General features: G+C 41.9%; 1 protein-coding gene across 2 annotated transcripts; it reads right to left on the reverse strand.

Moving 5' to 3' along the window:
* Nucleotides 1-1044: 1044 nt before the first annotated feature.
* LOC147526184 (spindlin-Z-like) lies at nucleotides 1045-26654 on the reverse strand. Of its 2 annotated transcripts, none has more exons than XM_086630155.1 (5): nucleotides 26646-26654; nucleotides 22951-22999; nucleotides 8348-8601; nucleotides 7144-7377; nucleotides 1045-4663 (listed from the first exon to the last, which is right to left on the reverse strand). In XM_086630155.1, the coding sequence occupies exons 2-5, from the start codon at nucleotides 22974-22976 to the stop codon at nucleotides 4464-4466; spliced, it is 714 nt and encodes a 237-aa protein (XP_086486281.1). In that variant the 5' UTR covers nucleotides 22977-22999; nucleotides 26646-26654; the 3' UTR covers nucleotides 1045-4463. The 2 variants fall into 2 exon arrangements, with proteins under 2 accessions (XP_086486281.1, XP_086486280.1); XM_086630154.1 differs by lacking the exon at nucleotides 26646-26654 and adding an exon at nucleotides 25183-25239.
* Between the last annotated feature and the right edge of the window lie 285 nt (nucleotides 26655-26939).

Here is a 26939-nt window from a genome sequence, read left to right on the forward strand (position 1 = left end):
GGGACAGAGGGTCCACGACTCTCCTTATGATTTGTACTTAGACTTAGGATTGAGGGCCAAACTGGCCAATGAATTATTCCATATCATGCAGCGTCATGCCCAGTATAAAAATGAGGGTCAGCCGGAAAGAAGGGCCTTTGCTCTTCTGAGGGCTCTCTTTCTTGGAGTTGTCTCTCTCGCTCATTCTCTTTTGTTTCCAGGCCTCTCACTCATCCAGGATTGTGGTGTCGGGACTCATCTGTTTTGGGATCATTTGCTGGGAGGGGACAGGCATTGGTCACCAAGTGTTGAGCAATTATGCTGTTCATCACTTGTTTGTATATATTATGATTACACAACATATATATTCTTATTCTTATTCTTTTTTATTCTTATTCTTATTCTTATTCTTATTCTTATTCTTATTCTTATTCTTATTCTTATTCAAAATTGTTCTTATCTCAACCCATGAGTCTCCTTCCCTTTTGCCTTTTAATTCTCTTGCCCATTCCCCAGGAGTGGGGGAGGGTGAGCGAGTGGCTGCATGGTGTTTAGTTGCTGGGCTAAACCACAACACAGCTAAACACTGACGAACACTTCTTCTGTTCCCCACTGCTGAACTACTGCTAACAGTGTGAGCTATAGTGTGTTCTGGAAAATAAGAGGCTCCCTCACAGACTTACATAAACCCCTGAGGATGAATTTTTCTGCTTTTGGTGAAATACAATTTAAGCATTATGCTTTACCTAAGTCAAAATCCATCTTATCGACATTCATACTTGGAAAAAAAAAATTGACAGCAAGCAAGCAAACTTATTTCATAGAGGAAAGTATTATACCTGTATACATGGCTCAACTTTAAAATACTAAGTCCTTTTTAATTAAAATACTGATTAAACTGCTTCTTCACAGTCTGAAGTCACATCACTACATTTTGCTCATGAGAATAAAATTTACAGTCATGAGTTGCACATAAAGGATTTATTTTAAATGTTTTAAGGATAGAGTTACATCATAATTATAAAAATTACTTACAGAATTAAGTAACAGATTTAAAGTGTTCATACTTCTAAATGCAGAGAAATAAAATAAAAATAATGAAACTGAGCTCTAAAGATGAAGTCATTACCTAATTTTAAAATGTGAACACGAAGACCTTTGAACTATACACACACCAAGAACCATCCAAATTGCACTAATGATGTAAAATACAAAAAGTACAGCATTTTCAAGGAACCAGAAACTGCTTTTACCATAATTCTTTTTCCCTGAAGCAACTGTAATCTATTCTATCTGAAGATAAAGCCTCCATTTTTAAATAATTAATTTAAAGACTTATACCTATTGTAAGAAATAGGATTTTCCCCAAAGTATTTCAGTCTTTGTGTAGTCCAACTTAGTTTAGGGTTTGGCACTGAAAAGAAAAAAAATGTAGTGTTTTACTTATCGATTGTGATTTTATTTATTCTTGAACAGAATACATGGTCCCTTCAAATGCTGTATGACACATACAACTGGAAAATTACCTTCCGTTAGCACTATGTTTGCCTCACCAGTGCATTTAATCCTACTAACAACCATTCAAACAGCACAATAAGCAAATTCACAAAAACTGAACACAAAATAAGAAGAGAACAAAACCCAAACCTAAACATTATAACATGCAACTTTAGTTTGTTACATTGAACGTTCTAACCTTCTAAGCATGCAAAAACGGATGGTCTGCATTTAAGGGCTTTTTTCCTTTTTAAAAGTTTTACATGGCAGCCTGACATCATGCACACACACAATATACAACAATACTATAGCAGGTAAATGAGAGAGGCCAATAACTTTTATACAAAGATCCATGGCTTGTGTCATCACAAGACCTATGATAAATTTGGAAAGTAATGTTGAATCCCTAGAACAAGGGATCAACGTGTAGTTACTAGGGTAATGTAAGCACTGTATGCAGATCTGAAACATGAGCCTAAAACAATGCCCAAAGCAGATGTCAGGGAGTGGAATTAGTCTCAAAAAGGTGGTTTAAGCTATTAAAAAAAAAACAACCACAAAACCAAAAACATCCCCCTCCTCAAACCTTAAGAAAAAAGATGAAAAGAAAAACCCCATGCAACAGACGATGGGGACATCTAAAAACAACCATAAAATTTGGTGGTATATAGATTATATTCTAATTAGCAAAATATGTGGTGTATTAGAGTGGCTTGCATAAAACCCACAAATGCAAGTTTAATGCTAAAAATGTTCCAGTAGACCTAAACGTCGAATATTTCAAAATAAACCTTGTATTCCTTAGATGTAAAGCCCAAAACTCATTGTACTAAGTTATTAATGTATTTTGTGTGTAATCAATACACTCATTCTTGTGCCACAAATATCAACTTGGGCTCATGGAGCCAGGCTCAGCCTTGAGATTTACATGCAGGACTCTTAAGAGTCAATAGAAAGCATATAACAGATCTGCGGGATGAAAGCACTGTGTTGCAAATCTGCTCACTTTGTTCAAAACACAATGAAAATTTACTGACTCAGATACTTAGTGCTTAAAGACTGGATTGAGAAGCTGTGAACTGAAAGACAATAGCCTGCCTTTGGTTGCCCATGATGAAATACAGAACATAATGCAATATAGTAGCAAGGGACAAAGAATTAAGATACTATATTTATACAGTATTACCATTTAACAGCATAATGAGGCACAAGCCTTAAGGCTAAAATATGAAATCGGGCCAAAAAAAATAGACAGAAAGGGGCTTAAACCACTGAGTCTTTGATATCAAGAATATCCACAATAGAGGTCAGACCTCTGATCTCTAATTAACAGTACCTCTCCTGCATCCTTGCACTACCAGCATAAGGTTGGATATCTATGTATTCCTTCTTTCCATCAATAGTGTTGACTGTATTCACATTCTTCACATACTGTATTTCTGTGAAGCGGTGCTTTGAAGCTTGTAGAGCTCTGCTTTAACATGACAATTTTGTTGCTGTGCTGATCCTTGTTACAATTCTGATGCTTTTAAAAGTTGCTGTACTTAAAAAACCAACAAATACCCTGACCTTGATTTACAACTATCTTGCAAGATTAAAACCGTGAAAGGATTCTGCTGTTGTGGGCTGCTATTTACATCCACAATCTAATGCAGATGACTGAACCACTGAGACTGTCTATAGCTCCCATTAAATAGTACACCACTGGCATGCAGAACTCCAGTGTTCATAGAATGAAATTCATGTTAACAGCATACCTCAAAGCAAGGACACCACAAAAGGCAATAACAGGTTTAAACTGTAGATTTATCTGGACACTCCTTATGTGGAAAAGCCAGAAAAAGAATACATTGAGATGTCTTCCTGAACCAAAATGGTTAAAAACAATAGCAAAAAAACCAAACAAAACAAAGCAAAGGAATACAGCAGACTGAGCGGAAGGCAACAAATGCTTCTCCTTCTCTAAAGGAGATCTTCAGTGTAAAAGGACCCCCCACACCCATAAGATTGTATTTACCATGTAAAAAATTAACTACTATTAGGTTTCTATGTCCACACACAAACATCCAGGTTGCTAGGTTCTGATATTAAATGAGAGACTACTGATTGCCAATGCGTAGTCTAAAGTCTTCTTAAGTAGCATATATACTGTTAAACTTGTGGCACCAAGCACTTGGGTTCTGCTAAGAAATGTTTATAACAAAACAGAGTACAACATTTAGGATTAAAGGCAGCTTTGTTGTGTGTATTTTACTGGTTCCTACAACTTGTAAACACAGGCCCTTAACCTGTATTTTCTAATTAACTGGTTATACAGATTAAATATATTTTTATAGTTTAAAGCCTTTTCACTGAAAGGTGCGTAAGTCAAACACTTGATATCCTACTGCCCTGTGACTAGTAAAAATGCACAAGTACTGCATGTTCTTAAAAAGCTTAATTTGAAATAAAGTGTAGAAACACAGTAGATTGATGTTACTTGGGTTAGGCACTCCTTACTGCTACACAAACTGTTTAAATCTTTTGGAAGAGTCACCTCTGTCCCAATCCAGAAAACAAGGACTGCCAGTAGCCAAGAAATTAAATTTAATGTTACAAAAGAAGGCATATCGAAAATAGTAAACTACACTTGCATGTGGCAGTTGAACAGGTGAGTGGAAGGTTGAAGAAAAAGTTAAAATCTATGAAAAAATCTAGATTACAATACTAGATTGACTTCACGGATCTTGAATTTGCAGTTGTTCTTTGCTTTTAAATCCCTCCCACCCAAATATATCGACTTCCTTCAAGAAAAGGAGTGTTCTTATGCAAAATGTGTCACGTTCACATAAATTTGTATTATTCAGAACAAAACAGTTTTGCTGGCAGAGATTGTGGGTTCGCAGGGACATTTAAGCTTTCATTTAACTGAAAAACGGTCAAGTCTTTGTGTCTACAAATTTTACATTTAATAGTTCCACAAATTTGGCAGAAGTTCATGATGATGTCTAGGATGTCTTCACCAAATCGTAGACATAAATATGGAAATCATCATCAAACTTGATGAAATAGACAGACGGTTTGGCTTCAACTTGATGAATGACCATGCCAGTTCGTTTTGAGCCATCTTCTTTGGCATATTCCACTTGTTTGCCTACCAGGCTGTCCACAACTTCACCTGGTTCCCGTTCTGCAGGAGGTGAATCATCTGTAATATGAAAATACAATGTACTTTGGTAGATATTTATGGATTTTTTCCAATATACAAAACTGCAGAGTCTTCTTTAAAAGTTAAGAAACAATCACAAATTTAAAATGCAGAGTATGTCTAAACCAAGTTGAGTTGTTCAGACAAGTGCCTAAATATTGTCATGCTTCTAGAAAGTAGTCACAGATTTTTTTTTTTGTAATACCATCTTCAATTTTATGAAGTAAAAAATAGCACTTCAATTGGTTAGAAAAGTAAATCTTTTGACCGAAGTTTTACACACCAATTACAGAACATGTTTGTAGATAACTGAATTAAAGTTCCCAGCAGAACAAGGCACTGAGTCTCTTTAACAGAAAGGCAGGTGTGCTAGAACTCCCTCTCCCTAAAAACATGCCATTGCAACAAAGCCACATCCTCCAAGCTAAGATAGTCTCAGAAACTCAATGAATGAATTTCAGATAATAATTATGTAGTGCATTGCATAGCCAAACATTAGTCATCTAATTAATAATTTACTTTAAAGCCAAAATTGACACTCTGTCAGAGAAATGCTTTTGAAGTGCAGGAGAGAAATGAGAGTATGATATTCTTGACAAACTTTTTTCTTCTTTTTTTGTACTAGCTATTCAAATCTCTTGAACAATACTGATTCTGTGAAAATCCTTCTATATTTATAGGAAAGAACTCAATAACTTTCACTTCAAGAAAGGAAGAAAAAATATACCTCCTAATCTATTGAAAAATTTTTCCTGTTTATGTGTTTAAACATGTGAGAGTGTTATGGTTTGAAATGGGGGGGAGGTCCGGGTGGCAGAAGCTGCCCATCACACCGGACTCCCATCCCCCTCGGGGCTTGAGCCAATCGGCGCCTCTGCGAATTGCCCTATTTACGTCGGACAAAGGAACCGGAAAGGTGTGCCGGTGCCCAGGAGCAAGGAGACGGGAGGGGGGCACGGCCCCCCGCTCCCGGCCGGGCCGGGCCCGCTCCGTCGAGGATGGCGGCGGCGGCGGAGCCGCTTGGGGAACTCGGGGAGAGCTCCGCTCCCGGGGCGCCCGCCGGGCCGAGTTCACCCAGACAGGACTGAAATCTAAGAGAAACGGCCACACAGATAAGAGGTCAGTGAAGATGGAACGGAACAACGTGTGCCGCGGCTGAGTCCCCCTTGCGAGCGGCCCCTTTCTAACAGTCCTCGGTGGAGCAAGCAGAGACCCACTCGCAACCAGTGGATGACCCACGTCGGGAAGAGATGCCTGAGCCTGAGACTATTGTGAATCATGGGCACAGGTAGAGACACATTTACGCATTTCACATTTACGCATTTATGCATTTAAAGTCTGTACGGAGACGCATTTCAGGTCGGTATGACGACCCACGCCGGAGCACATTTAAAGTTTGTTGATGACCCACGCCAGAGCGAGTGGCTACAGCTCCTTAAAAGCCCAGGACTGGTAAAGCCCGCACTTGGGGCAAATCCGATGGGGTAAGGATTTGCCCCCCAGCGGGTAGGATTCACGCTTTCGCCGTGAGTAGGGGATCCACTGGAGCAAGGGACAATGGTGTAAGGACTCCTTTTCCTTTAAGAGAAGCGGCAGTAACAACTTGGAATGAACTGACCTGCACTCCCCCATTCCCTGCCCCCCTGCGCCGCTGGGGGGAGGAGGTAGAGCCGGAAAGAAGAAGCAAAGGGGGGGGAGTGGTGTTGTTTTCAAGACCTGGCCTTGTTTTCTTGTTATTCTCTCAAGTAACCATTTTTGTGTGCTTTTCTCTTTTGTAGGTAGCTGTTAATAAATAGTTTTGCATTAAGAAAAAGCCTCTTTTGCCCGGGACCGTGGTTGGTGGGTGCTCCTCTGTTCCTGTCTCTATCCTCAGCTCTTTTATTACATTTTTCTCTCCTCTCCATTTTACTGGACTGGGAGAGCTGCGTGGGTTTGGTTGCCGGACTCAGCCTAACCCACGACAGAGAGAAAATGAGTTTTCAAAAGATTAGTGCTTCTTTCCTCCAAGAAACTATTCAAAAGCTTTCCAAACTAAATTAAACTGACTATTTTAGTTAGCCCCAAAACATTATTCTTAAAAGAATTGCTTCAGAAATATAGTTCCTTGAGATGGCTCTTGATTTGTGACACTTCTACAAGAAAATAACAGTGGAAGGTTTCTAGTTTGTCAATTTCTGTTAAAAAAATCTAAGTGTAATCTCTTCCACAATAGTATGTATATCTTTATCAGAATTAGGAATTATTACGGAAAATGATTTTCCAGTATTTATTGCATATTTCACCACTGATTCAAGTAAAACATTTCAGAAGTTGTTTAATACAGATAGATTTTCTGTTGTACTGTAACCTTTGTTAGTTTTGATACTTAAAAAAAAGGTCTTTGCTTGTCAACTCTCTTTTCCATACATAAACCGTAAGCCAAACAATAATACAAAGAGAGACGTTGCTTTCCAGAAGAAAAAAGTAACTAGTCTACTTACTGGAATCAGGCATAATGCGAAGGTCACCTTCTTTATAGTCATCTAAGAGTTGATACATGTACAAGACAGGATCTTTCTCGTAGGTAATATAAAACCATGTGTTCATAATAGGAGCTCGAGCCAAGACCATCCCCCTCCATTCATCTTTTGAGCCATCTTCTGTCTCAAACATATGTTCCACAGCTTTGCCAATCATCGTGTCTGCCAGGTGGGCATCGCTAATTCGAGATGAAGCTGAAATGGTAGCAGTTCATAAGTATGTCCATTCAAAAGTACAGAAATAAGTATTTGTAAAAAAATAATCTTTATCCAGATTCATGAATAAATTTTTTTGAAACTTAGTCAATTCTCATACAAAACAAATACTGTCCATTCCAGAGAGTTAAAGATCAAAGAACTGCAGAACTTGAAGAATTATTTTAACATATTAACACTCTTATCAACATTCTCCATCATTGTACATCCCCCTCCAATTAATCAAATTATCATAATGCAAGGTAAAGGGAGACCAATACAGGACACAGCAAAGAATAGTGTCTGTATTTTAAATATTTGCATTGGGAGGGGAGGGGAGGAAGAGAGGTTACATCACAGAGCAGCTGTATGAAGTTATCAATGGAGGTTTTCAGTTTGGTTTCCCCTAACCTCATTCTAGAGACTGCTACTGATCTCTTTGCAGTTAGGAAAAACAATAACTTATTCCATTCAGAAATAAGTAATTACTAGGGTAAACTTTAAACTTTACGGTTTGGAAAATTCTGTAGTTTAACAATTTAGTGCTAATTATGAAACCCAATAAAGCCTCGTAACTAGTCATTTCACTTAGAAAATGCTTTTTTCCCTCCATTTGTATTAATATCTAGGGAAAGCACATGAAAAAAAACCACAACCAAATGCATAATTACTGTCAAACACACACAAGACAATATAGCCAGGACATTTCTCAGCTGGCTCAGAGTTTAAATTTTAATAGAAATATCAATGTTACATGTACATAAGCTTGTTAGGGATAAGACTCTAAACAAGAAAAAATACAGAATTTACTGCGTACCATTTAAAGACAAAAGATTTGGTATAATCAAATCTTTGTGAAATCAAGAAAAAATAAACAGAGCATTTAGATTATCCACCATGTGATGAAAAGTAATGTAATAAAATTTAAATGTTCTGACAACACATGCGCATATAGCAAAAAACCTCTTACCAACTCTGTCTGGAAGGACTTCAAGTGCTGAAACTCTTTCATCTTTGTGCAGTTCTAGTCCATACACACAATCAAATCCATCATACTTTATAAGATAGAGAGAGGGATTTACAGGAACTTGATCAAGAACTGTGCCCTTCCATTGTGTTACAGGTCCACTCCCTTCTTTCCAGCCATGCTGTATTCTGCAGCCTACAATGTTTCTTCGTGGCTGAGAAATAGGTTTGCTTGGTCCAACGTTGTTTCTATGCTTTCTGTACACAGATACAAACATAGCATTAAACAAGTACATACTCAAAATTCTACTCCGGACAAGAGCTATATGCTTTAAGAAGGCAATATATTATATATTAATAAAGATACATTATCAGTAAAGTCTCATAATTAGTCTCAAAGAATAATATAAACAGCATATAAAATTAGTAATGCTGAAGATATAATCATAACTCTATTAAAAACAAGATGTACAATTCCTTCCGCAGCTTGTCCCACCTCCAGACTTTCATTCTCCATGAAAATCTTAGCAGAGTTCCATAGTATCTTTTGTTAAATTTAACATTTGTGATGATTTCACCTTATCAAGGAGGTCAATCTGCATTCATAATCTGTGTTGTCAAAGTTAGGAGTATTATAGAAATGCTAACCTCTTCCAGTTAAGAGGCACTCCTCTGCAAAGTTGGTTCTAATTTTCCACAGAAACTTGAACACATGTTCAAATACTAGTTCTTGCTCAAGTCTTACTTTAAAAAAAATTTATAATAGTTTTAGTAATATTTTATTATGAAGAAATGAGATAAGAGATTTGGATCTTGGGCACAATGAAAATGAGTTTGCTTTGCATGCAATTAATTTATTTAGTTTTAATGAATTTTAATTTCATTTTAAGGTATCCTCACAGAATAAAATCAACTACTACTGAAACTAAAAAGTTAAAGATGAAAAAGGTAAAATAATACTGTTTATGCTTAACCACACAGTTAATTTTACTTTCTGCCTATAAAGCATAATCATAACATTTAAATTTGCACAATTAAGTGAAAAGCTTCAGTCATTTTAAAAAATATGATGGAAAAAGATGACATAATTAAGTTCAAATTGGCAACTATAATTTCAAACATCTTGGAGAGAGCAAAAAGCATTATAAATGCAGTTACAAATCAAGCAGCAGCTAGGTATACTTGCAGTTCAAGTTTTTCTTTGTCTGAAGGCTGTACTACTGGACAGTCACTCGTTCTCATTTGTAGTAGTTCATATAGTAAGAAATATGATTTTCAAATGAATAAGTTGCCAAAGAAAAACTATTTTTGCTTGCATCTGAACATGCAATAAGAAAGAAAACATAGGTTTCTAACTGACTACAAATAATAGAATTGTAGAATGGTCAGCCTTTAAATATCATCTAGTTCCAACGCTTCTATCGTGTGCAGAGACATCTTCTACTAGACCAGGTTGCTCAAAGCCCCATCCAACCTGGCCTTGAACACTTCCAATGATGGTACATCCACAACTTCTCTGGGAAATCTGTGTCTCACCACTCTCATCATAAAGAATTTCTTCCTTATGTCCAATCTAAATCTCCCCTCTTTCAGTTTAAAAACATTGCCCCTTGTCGTGTCACTACAGGCCCTGGTAAAAAGTCTCTGTCTTTCATAAAAGTCCACTTCATATATCGAAAAGCCACAATAAGGTCTCCCTGGAGCCTTCTCTTCTCCAAACTGAACAACCACAACTCTCTCGGCCTCTCTTCATAGGAGAAGTGCTCCAGCCCTCAGATCATTTTCGTGGTCCTCCTCTGGACCCACTCCAATAGGTCTACGTCTTTCTTGCACTGGGGACCCTAGAGCTGGATGCAGTACTCCACGTGAGGTCTCAAAAGAGTGGAGTAGAGGAGGACAATCACCTCCCTCGACCTGCTGGCCACGCTTCTTTTGATGCAGCCCAGGATACAATTGGCTTTCTGGATTGCAAGCGCACATTGCCGGCTCATGTCCAATTTTTCATCCACCAGTATGCCCAAGTCTTTCTCTGCAGGGCTGCTCTCAATCCATTCATCCCCTAGTCTATATTGACATTGGGGATTGCCCCAATCCAGGTGCAGGCTCTTGTACTTGGCCTCATTGAACTTCATGAGTCTCACATGCGCCCACTCCTCAAATCTGTCAAGGTCCCTCTAGATGACATCCCTTTCCTCAAGTGAATCAACTACACCACTCAGCTTGGTGTCATCTGCTAACTTGCTGAAGGTGCACTCAATCCCAGTACAGACCCTTGAGGGACACCACTCATTACTGGTTTCCACTTGGACATTGAGCTGCTGTCTTTGAATGCAGCCATTAGCCAATTCCTTATTCATCTAACAGTCCATCCATCTAACAGTCCATCCGTCAAACTGATCTCTCCTCAATTTAGAGGTAAGAATATTGGGGGGGACTGTATCAAAGGCCTTACAGAAATCCAGGTAGATGACATCAGTTGCTCTTCCCTTGTCTACTGATGCAGTCACCCCATCATAGCCACTAGATAAGTCAGGCATGATTCGCCCTTGGTGAAGCCATGTTGGCTCTCTAATCACCTCCCTGCCTTTCATATGTTTCAACATGTCTTCCAGGAGGATCTGCTCCATGATCTTACTGGGCACGGAGGTGAGGCTGACTGGTTGGTAGTTCCCAGGGTCCTCCTTATTATCCTTTTTCAAAATGGATGTGATAATATAAAAAAATGGGTATGTAATAATAGCTACCAGTATACTTTCAAATAAGATAATAATAACTTTCTCAAATCGCTTTTTATCTCAATAGTATGTTGTTTTTGTGATAAGCAGAGTAACACACATACATAACCTATTGAGATGCTATAATCAGAAAGCCCAAAATGTTTCCCTTCTGTTTTATTAGAATTATCTTTAAAATTCCACAAAGTTTTGTTCTTAAAGACTGAGATAACATTTCAATCCCCTAGACATTCAATATTTCAATTTCTTTACATATATAAAACACACAGAGCCAGGAAAAACAGATAACACCAAGTCCTAAAAATAGTTCTTCATGCATCAGTTATGCCTTCATTGTAAATGGCCCTTCAATTGCAGTAAGTTTCAGATCCTCTTATTTCATAGAAATCATAGAATCATTTAGGTTGGTAAAGACCTTTAAGATCATCGAGTCCACCGTTAACATAACGCTGCCAACTCTACCAACTAAACCACGTCCCTAAGCACCACATCTGCACACCTTTTAAATACCTCCAGGGATGGTGACTCAACCACTTCCCTGGGCAGCCCGTTCCAATGCCTGGCAACCCTTTTGGTGGAGAATTTTTTCCTAATATCCAATCTAAACCTCCCCTGACACAACTCGAGACTGTTTCCTCTTGTCCTATTGCTTATTCCTTGGGAAAAGAGACCGACAACCTACAACTGACCACTAGACTGACACGCTACAACCTCCTTTCAGGTAGTTGTAGAGAGCAATAAGGTCTCCCCTCAGCCTCCTTTTCTCAAGACAAAACAACTCCAGTTCCCTCAGTCGCTCCTCATAAGACTTGTGCTCCAGACCCTTCACCAGCTTTGTTGCTCTTCTTTGGACACACTCCAGCACCTCAATGTCTTTCTTGTAGTGAGGGGCCCAAAACTGAACACAGTATTCGAGGTGCGGCCTCACCAGTGCCGAATACAAAAGGACAATCACTTCCCTAGTCCTGCTGACCACACTATTTCTGATACAAGCCAGGATGCTATTGGCCTTCTTGGCCACCTGGGCACACCGCTGGCTCATACTCAGCTGGCTGTCGACCAACACCCCCAGGTCCTTTTCCACCAGGCAGCTTTCCAGCCACTTTTCCCCAAGCCTGTAGCCTTGCATGGGGTTGTGGTGACCCAAGTGCAGGACCTGACACTTCACCTTGCTGAATCTCATACATTTGTCCTCGGCCCATCGATCCAGCCTGTCCAGATCCCTCTGTAGAGCTTTCCTACCCTCAAGCAGATCAACACTCCCGCCCAACTTGGTGTCGTCTGCAAACTTAATGAGGGTGCACTCGATCCCCTCATCCAGAGCATTGATAAAGATATTAAACAGAACTGGCCCATATACTGAGCCCTGGAGAACACCACTTGTGACTGGCTGCCAACTGGATTTGACTCCATTCACCACAACTCTTTGGGCCCAGCCATCCAGCCAGTTTTTTCCAGCAACGAGTATACCCGTCCAAGCCATAAGCAGCCAGTTTCTCCAGAAGAATGCTGTGGGAAAAAGTATCAAAGGCTTTTCTAAAGTCCAGGTAGACAACATCCACAGCCTTTTCATCATGCACCAAGCAAGTCACCTTGTCACAGAAGGAGATCAGGTTAGTCAAGCAGGACTTGCCTTTCATAAACCCATGCTGACTGGGCCTGATCATCTGGTTGTCCTGTACGTGCCGCGTGATGGCACTCAAGATGAGCTGCTTCATAACCATCCCCGGCACCGAGGTCAAGCTGACAGGCCTGTAGTTCCCCAGATCCTCCTTCTAGCCCTTCTTGTAGATGGGTGTCCCATTTCCTAACCTCCAGTAATGAGGATCTCCACGGTTAGCCAGGACTGCTGATAAATGGTGGAAAGTGGCTTGGTGAGCACTTCCGCCAGCTCCCTCAGTACCCTTGGGTGGATCCCATCCAGCCCCATAGACTTGTGTGTGTCTAAGCGGCGTAGCAGGTCACTGACCATTTCCCCTTGGATTATGGGGGCTTCATTCTGCTCCCTGTCCCTGTCTTACAGCTCAGGGGGCTGGGTGCCCTGAGAACAACTGGTCTTACTATAAAAGACTGAGGCAAAGAAGGCATTAATTACTTCAGTCCTTTCCTCATCCTTTGTCACTATGTTTCCCCCTGCATCCAATAAAGGATGGGGATTCTCCTTAGCCCTCCTTCTGTTAATGTATTTATAGAAACACTTTTTATTATCTTTTATGGCAGTAGCCAGATTAAGTTCTAGTTGGGCTTTGGGCCTTCTAATTTTCTCCCTGCATAACCTCACGACATCTTTGTAGTCCTTCTGAGTTGCCTGCTCCTTCTTCCAATGGTCATAAACTCTCCTTTTTTTCCTGAGTTCCATTCAAAGCTGGAACGTTCAGCCAGGCTGGTCGTCTTCCCCATCGGCTCATCCTTTGGCACATAGGGACAGCCTGCTCCTGCGCCTTTAACATTTCCTTCTTGAAGAATATCCAGCCTTCCTGGACTCCTTTGCCCTTCAGGACTGCCTCCCAAGGAACTCTGTCAACCAGGCTCCTAAACAGGTCAATCTGCCCTCCGGAAATCCAAGGTAGCAGTTCTGCTAACCATCTTTCTTACTTCTATGAGAATCGAAAACTCTATCATTTCATAATCACTGTGCCCAAGACAGCCTCCAACCATCACATCACCCACAAGTTCTTCTCTGTTCACAAACAACAGGTCCAGCAAGGCACCTTCCCTAGTTGGCTCACTCACCAGCTGTGTCAGGAAGTTATCTTCCACACACTCCAAGAACCTCCTAGACTGTTTCCTTTCTGCTGTATTGTATTTCCAGCAGACATCTGGCACGCTGAAATCCCCCATGAGAACAAGGGCTAGAGATTGTGAGACTTCTCCCAGCTGCTTATAGAATATTTCATCTGTATCTTCATCCTGGTTGGGTGGTCTATAACAGACTCCCACCATTATATCTGCCTTGTTGACCTTCCCCCTGATTCTTACCCATAAGCACTTGACCCTTTCATCACCATCATCAAGCTCTAGATGGTCAAAACACTCCCTAACATACAGGGCTACCCCACTGCCTCTTCTTCCTTGCTTATCCCTTCTGAAGAGTCATCCATTGCAGCACTCCAGTTGTGTGGGTCATCCCACCATGTTTCCATAATTGCAACTATATCATAGCTTTCTGGCTGCACAAGGGCTTCCAACTCCTCCTGTTTCTTTCCCATGCTGTGTGCATTGGTGTAGATGCACTTCACTTGGGCTATTGATCCTGACACCTTTTTAGGGGAGAAGCCCTAATTCCTATGGGACTGTTTTCAGGTGCTTCCGTGATTTCTAACACATGAATAACCCTTGCGTCTTTGCTGCCACATAAATGTTCATCCCCTACCTCCACTGAGACAGCAAATCGAAGGACCTCACTAGTACACTGTCCCTCAAACATTAGCGTGCTGCCTTCAGGCTTATCTCTAATGAGCCTAGTTTTATCCCTTTCCCCTTCAAATCTATTTTAAAGCTCTTCCAATGAGCCCTGCTAACTCCTGTGCAAATATGCTTTTTCCCCTTTGAGACAGGTGTATCCCATCTGTTGCCAGCAGGCCTGGAGTCATGTAGACTATTCAATGTTCAAAAAACCCCAAATTCTGCCAGTGACATCAGGCTTGGAGCCAGGTATTGATCTGCTGGCTCTTCTTGTTCCTTCCCTCATCATTCCCTGCAACTGGAAGGATAGAGAAAAACACTACTTGTGCTCCTGATCCCTTCACCAGTCATCCCAAGGCCCTGAAGTCTCTCTTGGTTGCCCTTGGACTTGTTGCAACTTCATCACTGCCTACCTGAAAAATCAATAATGGATAACTGTCTGAGAGTCATACCAGGGTAGGAAGTTTTCTCATTACATCTTTAACCCGGGCCCCAGGGAGGCAGCAGACTTCCCTGAGAAGTGGGTCTGGTCTGCATATTGGGTCTTCTGTTCCCCTCAGAAGAGAGTCTCCTATGACAAGAGAGGAGAAGAGAAGGCTCTGAGGTAATCTTATAGCAGTCTTCGAGTACCTAAAGGAGGCCTACAGGAAAGCTGGAGAGGGACTTTTTACAAGGGCGTTTAGTGATAAGACAAGGGGAAATGGCTGTAAACTGAAAGAGGGGAGATTTCAATTAGACATAAGGCAGAATTTTTTTCAATGAGAGTAGTGAGGCACTGGAAGAGGTTGCCCAGAAGAGTTGTGGATGCCTCATCCATGGAGGTGTTCAAGGCCAAGTTGGATGAGGCTTTGAGCAACCTGATCTAGTGGAAGGTGTCCCTGTCCGTGGCAGGAGATTTGGGACTAGATGATCTTTAAGGTCCCTTTCAACCCAAACCATTCTATGATTTTATGACAATAACTCATCGTTTTGTCTTTATGGAAGTAGTTTTGATACAGTACATAGGTCGACTTAACCTTTGTGACACCTCCAAGCTAAATGAACCATCATCCTCGTATTGTTCACTTGCAGAGACTCATACCTATTTTGCAAGGGCACCTAGGAAGGTGGGATAGTCACTGAGAAGATGCGCATGCTGCACCGGGCAGGAACTTGTCGCTGTTGTCCTCTATCCCTTAAGTCACTGTCGTGGGTTAGGTTGCTCCGGCAACCAACCCCCCCACAGTCGCTCACTCGCCCTCCCCCAGCCCCAGGGATGAGGGAAAGAATTAAAGGATAAACAGGAAACCCATGGGTTGAGATAAGAACAATTTAATACAGATGATTTAATACACAGTGTAGATGCTCACCACCCCCTCTTAACCAAAGCCCGTCTCGTCCCAAAGCTGCAATCCTGGACGAACACGAGGCCCCGAGATAGAGAGGGGCAGAGAGAGAGTGGGAGTACTGGGAGAGAGAGAAAAAGAAAGAAAAACAATAGAGCAAAAGCGCAGCAAGCGCAAAAGAGCAAAAACAGCGAAAGAGCAAAAGCGCAAAAAGCCCTTCTGTCCGGCTGACCCTCACTTTTATACTGGGCATGACGCTGCATGATATGGAATACTAATTGGCCAGTTTGGCCCTCAATCTTAAGTTCCACCACAAATCACAAGGGGAATCGTGGCCCCCTTGTCCTGGCTATGCTCCCCCCTTATCCCACCGTATTTCTGCACTCCGGCCAGAACACGGCACACTGAAAAGTCCTTGGAGTTTCCCTTCCAACCACAAACATCAGCTTGCTATCAGCATTCTTCTCAGAGTGAGCCTCTGAGTAAAACCAAAACATGGAGCTCTTTTAGCTGCTAAAAAGAAGAGCCAACTCTCTCCCAGCCAAAACCAGGACAGTCACCACATTCAGTCAGGCAGAGAGAGGACAGGGAATCCTCAGTATCATGTGTTATGTCTGCCTGATGGGCCTGCCCCAGGGAAGGTAGGGTGCGATTTCAGTAGTCTATCTCTCTCTCTCAGACTCCCTGATACTCCTCAACCTATTCACCTCCCCTCAGAGCTCTGTCACTAAGCAGAGGAGTTCCTCTACCTGGGCATACCTCCCAGAGGTGTGCTCACTAATGCCATCCGATACTGGTGTAAGAGTAGGACACACCCTGCAGCCTGACACCTGGGTAGCAGTGTGTTCCCATCGGCGCTCTGTCTGGGAAGCTGTGTCAGTCACGGCGGGTGCAGAGTTTAGAGTGAACATAGCCTTCTGCTGGGTGGATACCTTTGCTTCCTGGTCGAGCTGGCCAGAGCTACAGTGCACTTTCTGCATGCCCTTCTGTGCCAACTGCCATGCCATGCCCTGTTTGCTCGCCCTGTCTGCTAGTGCTCCCTAGGGGCTTCTTTTATATGTCTGGAGGGGACTTGGCTGCTGTTGCTCCTGGCCCTGCCCAGGTCTCATCAACTGCTGTCGTGTGAGTTGTGGGCTCCTGGCAGCTCTCGTCTCCCCCTGAGGTTCCCCCAGTTCAGGAACCCCCTCTGTACACCACAGTTGAGAGCTCTACTGCATATCGTGCCACCACGGGAGCTGCTCACCTCAGTGACTGAGCGCTAGTTTTGGTTACACTGTTTAAATCTCCCACTGCTGCTATTGGCCCCACCCAGGTCTTGTCAGCCACTCTTGCATGAGCTGTGGGCTCCTGGTGGCTCTCTCAGTTCCCCCTGAGGTTCCTCCTGCTCAGGAAATCCCTCTATAAACTGAGGTTGAGAGCTCTGCTGTGGATCGTGTCAGCACCAGAGCTGCTCGCCTTGGTGAATGAGTATTTATCTTGAAGGCATTAAGCTGATAAGTAAAATCTTGTTACACTAAAAAGTTTTATTAGCAGAACCAGATGATGGAAAGTTCAAAGAAATTTAGAAAAAAGAAGAAATGAAGCAGAGTAGCAACAGTCAGTGCAATTTCTATATTTCATGGTGTCATGTAGAAAAGTTATTAAAAATAGGGCCCAAATTAGAATGAATCATAGAATCATAGAATGGTTTGGGTTGGAAGGGACCTCAAAGATCATCTAGTTCCAACCCCTCTGCCATGGGCAGGGACACCTTCCACTAGATCAGGTTGCTCAAAGACTCATCCAACCTGGCCTTGAACACCTCAAGGGATGGGGCATCCACAACTCCTCTAGGCAACCTGTTCCAGTGCCTCATTACCCTCAGAGTGAAGTTCTTCCTTATGTCTAATTGAAATCTCCCCTCTTTCAGTTTAAAGCCATTGCCCCTTGTCCTATCACTACAGGCCCTTGTAAAAAGTCCCTCACCAGCTTTCCTGTAGGCGCCCTTCAGGTACTGGAAGACTGCAATAAGATCATCCCAGAGCCTTCTCTTCTCCAGGCTGAACAACCTCAACTCTCTCAGCCTGTCTGCATAGGAGAGGTGCTCCAGTCCTCAGATCATCTTTGTGGCCTTCTTCTGGACCTGCTCCAACAGCTCCATGTCCTTCTTGTGTTGGGGAACACAGAGCTGAATGCAGTACTACAGGTGAGGTCTCACAAGAGCAGAGGGGCAGAATCACCTCCCTCGACCTGCTGGCCACACTGCTTTGGATGCAGCCCAGGATATGGTTGGCCCACTGGGCTGCAAGCGCACATTGCCGGCTCATGTTGAGCTTCCCATCAACCAGCACCCCCAAGCCCTTTTCCTCTGGGCTGCTCTCAATCCATTCTCCACCCAGCCTGTACGTGTGCTTGGGATTGCCCCGACCCACGTGCAGAACCTTGCACTTGGCCTTGTTGAACTTCATGAGGTTTGCACAGGCCCACCTTTCAAGCCTGTCAAGGTCCCTCTGGATGGCCTCCCTTCCCTCCAGCATGTCCACAACACCACACAGCTTGGTGTTGTCAGCAAACTTGCTGAAGGTGCACTCAATTGCACTGTCCATGTGTGATGGTTTGATGTAAAGGGGTTCTGGTGGCAGAAGAGGGGATTTGCTCCCTGTGAGTTCCCTGGTTTTGGAACCGGGTCAGACCCAGTTCTGGCCACCAGATCGAACTCCCATCCCCTTCGGGGTTGAGCCAATCGGCACCTCTGCAAATTGCCCTATTTAAGTTGGGACAAAGGAACCGGAAAAGGTGCTTTGCCCTGCAGTGAGGAGAGAAGGGAGGAGGGCACTGCCTCCTCCCTGGCTCCTGGCCTGTGGCTGCCTGCGCCAGGCAGGCACCACCTGCTGAGGATGGCGGCAGCGGAGCTGCCTGGGGAACTCGGGGAGTGCCCCACTCCCGGAGTGCCACTGGGCCGAGTTCACCCCAGAGAGGACTGAGATCTGAGAGAAACGGCCACACAGACACCAGGTCAGTGAAGATGGAATGGGACAAGGTGTGCCAGAGCTGAGTTTCCTCTGCAACTGGTGGCGAGACGGTAGGCAGCCCCCCTGCAGCCAGGACAGACTCGGTGGAGCAGAGACCCACTTGCAGCCTGTGGAGAAGCCCACGTTGGAGAAGAGATGCCTGAGCCTGAGGACAGTCATGGAGCATGGGACGCACGACAAGGTAGAGATGCATCTAAAGTCCGTGTGACGACCCATGCCAGAGAGAGGGGCAACAGCTCCCTAAGAATCCGAGACTGTGGTAAAAGCTCGCACTGGAGCAATCCGATGGGGAAGGATTGCATCCTGTGGGTAGGACTCACTCTGGAGAAGTCTGTGGATTTTCCTCGTGAGTAGGGGATCCACTGGAGCAAGGGAAAAAGGGTGTAAGGACTCCTCCTTCTTTAAGAAAAGGAGCAGCAGGAACAACATGGGATGAACTGACCTGCAATCCCCCATTCCCTGTCCCCCTGTGCCGCTGGGGGAGAAGGTAGAACCGGGAAGAAAAGGAAAGGAGGGGAGGTGTTGTTTGGGGGAGGTGTTGTTTTTAAGATCTGGCTTTATTTCTTTTTATCCTCTCAAGTAACTAGTTTTGTTTCTCTTTATTCTTTTAAGTAGCTGTTAATAAAATGAATTGCTTTATTCCCAAGCCGAGTCTGTTTTGCCTGGGACCATGGTTGGTGGGTTCTTCTCTGTTCTTGTCTCGACCCTCAGTCCTTTTATTATATTTTTCTCCTCTCCACTTCACTGGGGAAGGAGTGAGAGAGCGGCTGTGTGGAGTTTAGTTGCCGGATCCGCCTAAACCACAACACCATGTCACCAACAAAGATGTTAAACAGCACCGGTCCCAATATCAACCCCTGAGGAACGCCACTTGCCACTGTCCTCCACCTGGACATCAAGCCGTTGATTGCAACTCTTTGAGTGCGACCATCCAGTCAATTCCTTATCCACTGAGTGGTCCATCCATCAAATCCGTGTCTCTACAGTTTAGAGACAAGGATGTTGCGTGAGACAGTGTCAAATGCTTTGGAGAATTCCAGGTAGATGACATCTGTTGCTCTTCCATTATCTTACGTCGATCTTACTACAGACTTACTAACACGAGACATATGGTCAAAGAATTTTTATAAACTATTTTTTCTCAGTATTCAATCTATGAGGCACATTACTAGAGACAGAAGTTTTGAAGTACTTTCCGTACTCCTTCAAAAGCCATCATTCAGTTGTGAAATCAATTTTCTTAGGGTTACAAGTGTATTGGGTATATGTGGCAAGGTTTTGGTAGCAGACACACATACACAACAACACCTGTAGGTGCCTGACTTCAGTGAGAAGTCAGGGGCTGCCCTATGCCAGACACAACTGGTTCCAGCTGGCTCAGCAATGGCCCCACTTCAGGCCAAAGTTGAGCCAGTCAGCGAAGTTGGTGGTGCCTTTGTGAAAACATATTTAAGAAAGGGGAAAAAAACATTGGACAGGCAGAGAAGGAGGGAAAAAAAAAAGAAAAAATAAAGTGAGAAACAGCAGAGGAAACACCAAGTTCAGAAAAGGAGGTATTCCATGGTGCTAGAGCAGATATCCACACTTCAGCCTGTGTAGGACCCATGCTGGAGCAGTTAGATGTTTCCTGAAAGAACTGTGGCCTATGGAGAACCCATGGAGAACCCATGCCAGAGCAGAGTTTTTCTGACAGGAACCGTGGCCTGTAGAGAACCCACACTAGAGCAGGGGGAAAGTAAGTACAAGAGGGAAGGAGTGGCAGAGAGCAACCGTTATGTACAGACTATAAGCTCCCTTCCCTGATTTCCCCTGCACCACCCTGGAGGTGGTGGGTTGCAGAGGAGTCTGGAGTTAAGGAGTGAAGTTGAGCATGGGAAATGGGGGAGGAAAGGTGGTGTTTCAATGTTTGTCTTCCTGTTTCTTACCACCTGAATCTATTTTAAGTGGCAATAAATTAATTTTCCCCAAATCAAGCCTGTTTTGCTTGTGACAATAACTGGTAAGCAATCTCCCTGTCTTTATCTTGACCCATGAGCTTTCTCATCCTATTTTCTCCCCCTGCCCCACTGAGGAGGGGGAGTGAGCAGATGGGTGGGAGTTTGACCCACAGCCAAGTATAACCCACCACCACCAGTTAGTAACCCACCACCACCAGTTAGTTTAAAGCGTGATCAGAAATTCACAAGGGAGAAGTACAATGGTAGTTAAACTGCAGATACAACCTCCACCTCAAAGTCCTTCAACTGCCAACTATGAGAAACCTGGAGAGCATAAGGAAGTTTTTACACTTACACTGTTTGGTGCACTCTTTCCTTATGCACCAAGGGTGAAAAGGATAAGAGCCAAGAGACTACTGACTTATATGACACAAATAGGGTCAACTTCATATTCACAGAGATCATCGCTACCCATTGACATGAACAGAGCACTCAGAAGAACTGCCCTTTTACAGCTGACCTATAACCATGGGACCCCCTTCCAAAAGGGTCAATGGTTAACTGCCATTATATTTAAGAAGAGTTCATAAGACTAATCCACACAGCTCATTTGATCACTTCCTCAGTTACTGGACCATGCCCTGTTCCATCCTGTTGGGTCTTCCCTCCTCCATGAACTTCTATACCTAGTTTAGAATCTCTTCTATGGCTTTCAAGTGCCAGTAGACTTGTTCCTCTTTTTCTTTAAATGAGGAATGTAAGTCATCATAACTAAATCAATGACAAAGTATGCATTACTAATTCATAGTCTGCTGTAACAGCTCATAGTAGTATCAGCATACATTTTTAAAGTGATTCATATCCCACTTGTTTACTATAAACATGTCTACAGCACTACTTACTGTTCATTTCAAAAACGCAAGCAATGAATATCAAATAAAAACAACTCTATACTACTCTCTGTCATTCTCAGAGAAGTCAGTGAGCAGCACACAAAATCATCTTGGTTTGGTACAAAATAAAACCTTTACCAAACAATTCTTAAACAATTAAACTAGGCTAAATTAACATAAAACTCAGTTGGGCGCTTAAGTTAAATGCCTCAAAATCATGTGACTTAGGATCATGACTTAATATGCCCCATAAAAGCCTTTATGCTAAAAAATATACAACCTATTTAGGTATTTAAATAAGTGTATATCAACACAACAATAAAGAAAAAATCTAGCCACCCTCAAGTACAAAAGGCAACCCACCTCTGATAGTCTTCCCATCATACACTCCTTTCTCTGAGCGGTTGAAAAAGAACAAGAGAAATTAAATTTTAACTCTACCTGTCTCTAGACAAATAAATGTTTATCTTTGCCTTGTATGGAGATAGATAAGACTGAATAGTGAAGAGTTGGTGGAAGGAATTATTAGAGTAGTTTTACATCAGATGTTGTGTCTGGGAAACAGTTAATAACAGTTAATGTTAATCACAGAAGATATTTCTGCCAAAAAAATTGCTTTGAATTGATGCATGTTGTATATCACCACTATAGGACTTCATACTCAAAATATAACTATTAGCATTTTAATAAATTTCACCTTTCCCCAGCTTATTTTAGAGTTCACTCAGCAGAGATGCAGCCAGATGCAACATTTAGCTGTTAGACACTAAGGTCAAACATGTCTAAACTATTACCTCTATCTTCTCACATTTACTCATAGCAGCGTTTAGCTGCTACTATTTCAAAATGTAGTAGAGAGAATAATACATGCCATGAATGTATAGGATAAGCAAGTATCCTTCACCCAAATAGCAGCCGCCTTATAGAAGTACTTCAGTATGCTCTTTATTTAAAAAAAAAGGTGAAAAATCCTTTTCAAAAACTAAAGCTGTAATGAATCCTAGAGTACATGCCCAATTTCTGGTTTGCAACCTCTTGTCTCTGAATTATAGAGTAAATTACAGAATTGTATCGACAGGATAATTTCTCTCAGAGTAGCATTCAAAATGATGTTTAGAACTCTACCAATGGTGCATTCTTTTCCACTGTCCTCCCAAAAGAATTAAAGTCTGACTCCACACACATAATACCACTCCACATGATTTTCAAGAGTAAAATGACTGGAACAATACAGATACATTTCTAAAATGGTACTTCCAGTTATTGAGAACTATACTTTAGGAAAGATATTAGCAACTTACTTGTGGGAACTTCTTTTCTTCATCATGCTCGCAGAGACTCCTGCATGACCTACAATGTAAATGATGGAATTATTGAACAATAATGTGTGTTTATACACGATGTTAAAAAGGTATCTTACAGAAAACTTCTCTTTTTCAAGTAAAAAAATTAAACACTTCATGTTGTGATTGATCAATGAGCTCCTACAATGGAAGGAGGCTCTGAGGAGACAAGCAAGGACTATTTACTCACAAAGCTAAGTGAAGAAGTAGGGAGTGACTGATGACAACTGTTACAAAAAGCTGAACTTATCTCAACACAAAGGAGATGGGAGGTAGTCTTTGTTCTAGATAAATGGCTACAACAGTTGAGGGAATCAAATGGCTGCATAACTGCCCTTGAGTTAATAATAATAAGCAGCAGCAGCAAATACGTATCTTCCTGAGTTAGCGAGTCCAGAATGGGTGGGTGTATACGTGGCTTAGCCAAACTGAGTATAAAAACTCAGTATAGAGCCAAAACTGAGTATAAAGACTCAGTATAGCATATACAATATGAAAACTTTACAACTAACAGAAAGAACTTTGAAAAGAGCAACAGGCTTGAGCCAGTTTCAACCCACATATTCCTTCCCAATGACTGGGGATGCCCAGCATAGTGATGGAGACCAGTAATGAGAATTGCATCTGTATTGTGATTTGACTGTATATTGCAATTGCTAAATGTAACTTATACTTGTACTGTAATTTAAGTAAATTGCTGTATCATTCTGCTAAATCGAAGTCCCATGTAATGTCAAATAACTTCAAAAAACTAAAGTTGGTATTAAACTCTCTAAATATGAAATATCTAGAAGAATCCAGTCAGAGAGTGTTGGACAAATGTATGTTATCAATAAAAAAAAACCCTCGTGTATCTGTAGAAACATGTTCAGAATTTCATCTAAGGATGTTTAAATTCATACCTACAGAGAAATACTTAATTGAGGTTTCTTTACAGATCCAAACAAATTCTTTAACATTATATGCATGTTCCAAGCATAGCTTTGGCATATGTATTTTGAAAATTAATTTTCATAATAGCAGTAGTGTCACACAAGAGTTACGTACTGAAAGTGCAATTAATCTTAAAAGTTTTCATAAATATTTTAATCTTTGGATTTTCAGATGGAGAAATAAAGAGGACATATATCAAGTGACAGAAATGGCAGAATTAAAATAAGACTACATACATCTTGTTTCCAACACTCAAGCTTGTACTGAATACATGGAAAGATGCATCTCCAGTTTTAACAACAGCTGGAATTTTAAGTTTTCAAAAATGAGGCCCTCCATGCAAATAACTACAGTAAAGATCCTATTTGCAATTTTTGACTATGAAAAGACCAAGTAAATAGAACTTCCCTTTGAATATGTTCATAAGAACTATCAGCTAGAAATTAAAATAAAATATATCACAAAAAGTCTGAATAGAAATCCAGAAGACTTTGGGACTTCACTGCAACTACTAAACAAGTGTTCTCATCATTAGCCACCCCTTAGTTATACAAGGAAAAAAGTTTAAAAACATACTACTTAAAAAAAAAAATGTGTTCTCACAAAGTAAAAGAACATGAACACAGAGATTTCATGTTTTCTATTACTGACTGATGAGACAAAGTAAGATTTAACAACATCAGCTCAGTTAAAACACTATAGAAAAAACACCCACATATTTAGCAGGGTGATTCAGCACAAAACTTGTTTTCTGTCCTCTGCTCAGAGACTCTGAATAGAGTGCAACACATTTAGCCTTCCAAAACAAAAGGAACTCTACAGGTACATAGAAGGAAGATCTATTACAGAAGCTGAAAAAAACACAAAGGAGAAGCTATGCATGCTACTCATTCTGAGTGTTTGCCCTGTTCAGTAACTGCTCACATTAGGCACCTCTTATTTTTGATAGGACTCAAGCTCTACAGTCAGATGTCTTTTCTCTCAAATTCACTTATGTCCAAAATTTCTCAGCTATCCATACACAATCTCCATGCATGAAATATTTACAACAACACTGAACTAAGAGTTTGAGAGGAGAATACCCTTTTTTGCTGTCAGGTGAAAATGAGCTTGCTTGTTCATATATCTAGCTCTAAACAAAATTCAACTAAGCAAACTGAGTACTGCTCAGTTTCTTGTGTTGGTAACTTAAGGTAGTGCCCAGTTTAATACAAAGTTATAGCATTTAGATGAATAATGTGAATATAGCCTACTTACAAGAAGAGATGATAACAAAGTACATGAAGATCCCAGCACAAGACAGACATGGACTTGTTGGAGCAGGTCCAGAGGAGGGCAACAAAAATGATCAGAGGGATGGAACACCTCTCCTATGAAGAAAGGCTGAGAGATGGAGTTGTCCAGCCTGGAGAAGAGAAGGCTCTGAGTAATGCAAGGATGTACTAGACTTTGTTTCCTTTAAGATAATGAGGGATAGCAGAGGAGCCTTAAAATAGTCAAGAGAGGGACACACATCCTTGTAAGTCCAAAACATCTGGCAAGTGTTAATGACTCTGCTAGCCATTAATCACTAAAGGAGGAGCCAAAGCAAGGACTTCAAAGACTGATAAGGAAAACATCTTGCCATGAGGAAGGTTAAGGAGATTGGAAAAATATCACAAATATAAAGTAAGCAAGAGTCAGCAGTAACTAGGGGAAAGGTAAAGGCAGCAGGGGGAGATCGCAACCTCATGGACCACCTACCCTAAACATACCTCAGACTCAAAAAAGAAAGGGGCGGAGGCAATGGACTGAGCATGCAAACTAATTTACATGCTAGGTGAGAGAAAACTAACCCATCATTTAAGGGAATAACAATGAATATATACTAATAAATAATATATGCTAAACAAACAATAAATATGCTAATACATACTGTATAAATGCTCTCTGAGTTTTGGAAGGAGTGTGCTGTCTTGGGACAAGCACCCATCTTTGCACAAAAATGCAATAAATACCTCGACTCTGTGTGTATATTGGCATTTCTACTCTGCCCTCATGAGACCTCACCTGGAGTATTGCGTCCAGTTCTGGAGTCCCCAACATAAGAAGGACATGGACCAGTTGGAGAGGGTCCAGAGGAGGGCCACGAAGATGATAAGAGGGCTGGAGCACCTTTCCTATGAGGACAGGCTGAAAGAGTTGGGGCTGTTCAGCCTGGAGAAGAGGAGGCTCTGGGGTGACCTTATAGCGGTCTTCCAGTACCTCAAGGGGGCCTATAAGAAAGATGGGGAGAGGCTGTTCAGGAGGGCCTGTTGTGATAGGACAAGGGGTAATGGTTTTAAAATAGAGGGAGGTAGATTCAGATTGGATATTAGGAAAAAATTTTTTACCATGAGAGTTGTAGAACACTGGAACAGGTTGCCCAGAGAGGTGGTGGATGCTCCATCCCTGGAGACGTTCAAGGCCAGGTTGGACGAGGCCCTGAGCAACCTGATCTAGTTGGAGATATCCCTGTTCCTTGCAGGGGGGTTGGACTAGATGACCTTTGAAGGTCCCTTCCAGCCCTAACCATTCTATGATTCTATGATTCTATGATTTCGCACACTGGGTAAACGAATCCCAGATTTGGGACAACAGCTTTGGCATCCAACGCGAGGCCGCGCTGACAGCCTTGCCTGGATCATATTGCCATAACCAATGGGGAGAGGTAGTCAGCTTGGACTCCAGCATGCACCAACCTGTTGATCGAGGACTCCATCGACTCTTCTTCTTGCAGTCAGGCAGTGAGTGACACAACAGTGCAATGCTATTTAAAGAGGCATTTAAGGGAAAAAGGGGGGGAAAAAAGATCTCTGAGGAAGCAGCTGGAGTTGGATAAGGTCTGTATAAGTCATGCTAGGAAAAGTATGCAGCAGTAGCATACTTTTGTTTCTACATGTAGTATTTTGTGTGCACATGTTGTATTGGTAACGAAGGGAGAAGAATACCTCATTTTGATTATTTTGTGTATGAAATGTTGGAAATTCTTTTTC

Source organism: Tauraco erythrolophus, chromosome W (genome assembly GCF_009769465.1).
Source record: "Tauraco erythrolophus isolate bTauEry1 chromosome W, bTauEry1.pri, whole genome shotgun sequence".
NCBI lineage: Eukaryota > Metazoa > Chordata > Aves > Musophagiformes > Musophagidae > Tauraco > Tauraco erythrolophus.

What these genes read in the sequence shown, in the direction of transcription:
- LOC147526184 (XM_086630154.1), bottom strand. Translation starts at nt 25,207, where the DNA reads ATGTACTTTGTTATCATCTCTTCTT. An exon ending in CTTTGTTATCATCTCTTCTT is followed by an intron (nt 23,000 to 25,182) that starts GTAAGTAGGCTA and finishes TTTACATTGTAG; the next exon opens with GTCATGCAGGAGTCTCTGCG. An exon ending in AAGAAAAGAAGTTCCCACAA is followed by an intron (nt 8,602 to 22,950) that starts GTAAGTTGCTAA and finishes ATCTGTGTACAG; the next exon opens with AAAGCATAGAAACAACGTTG.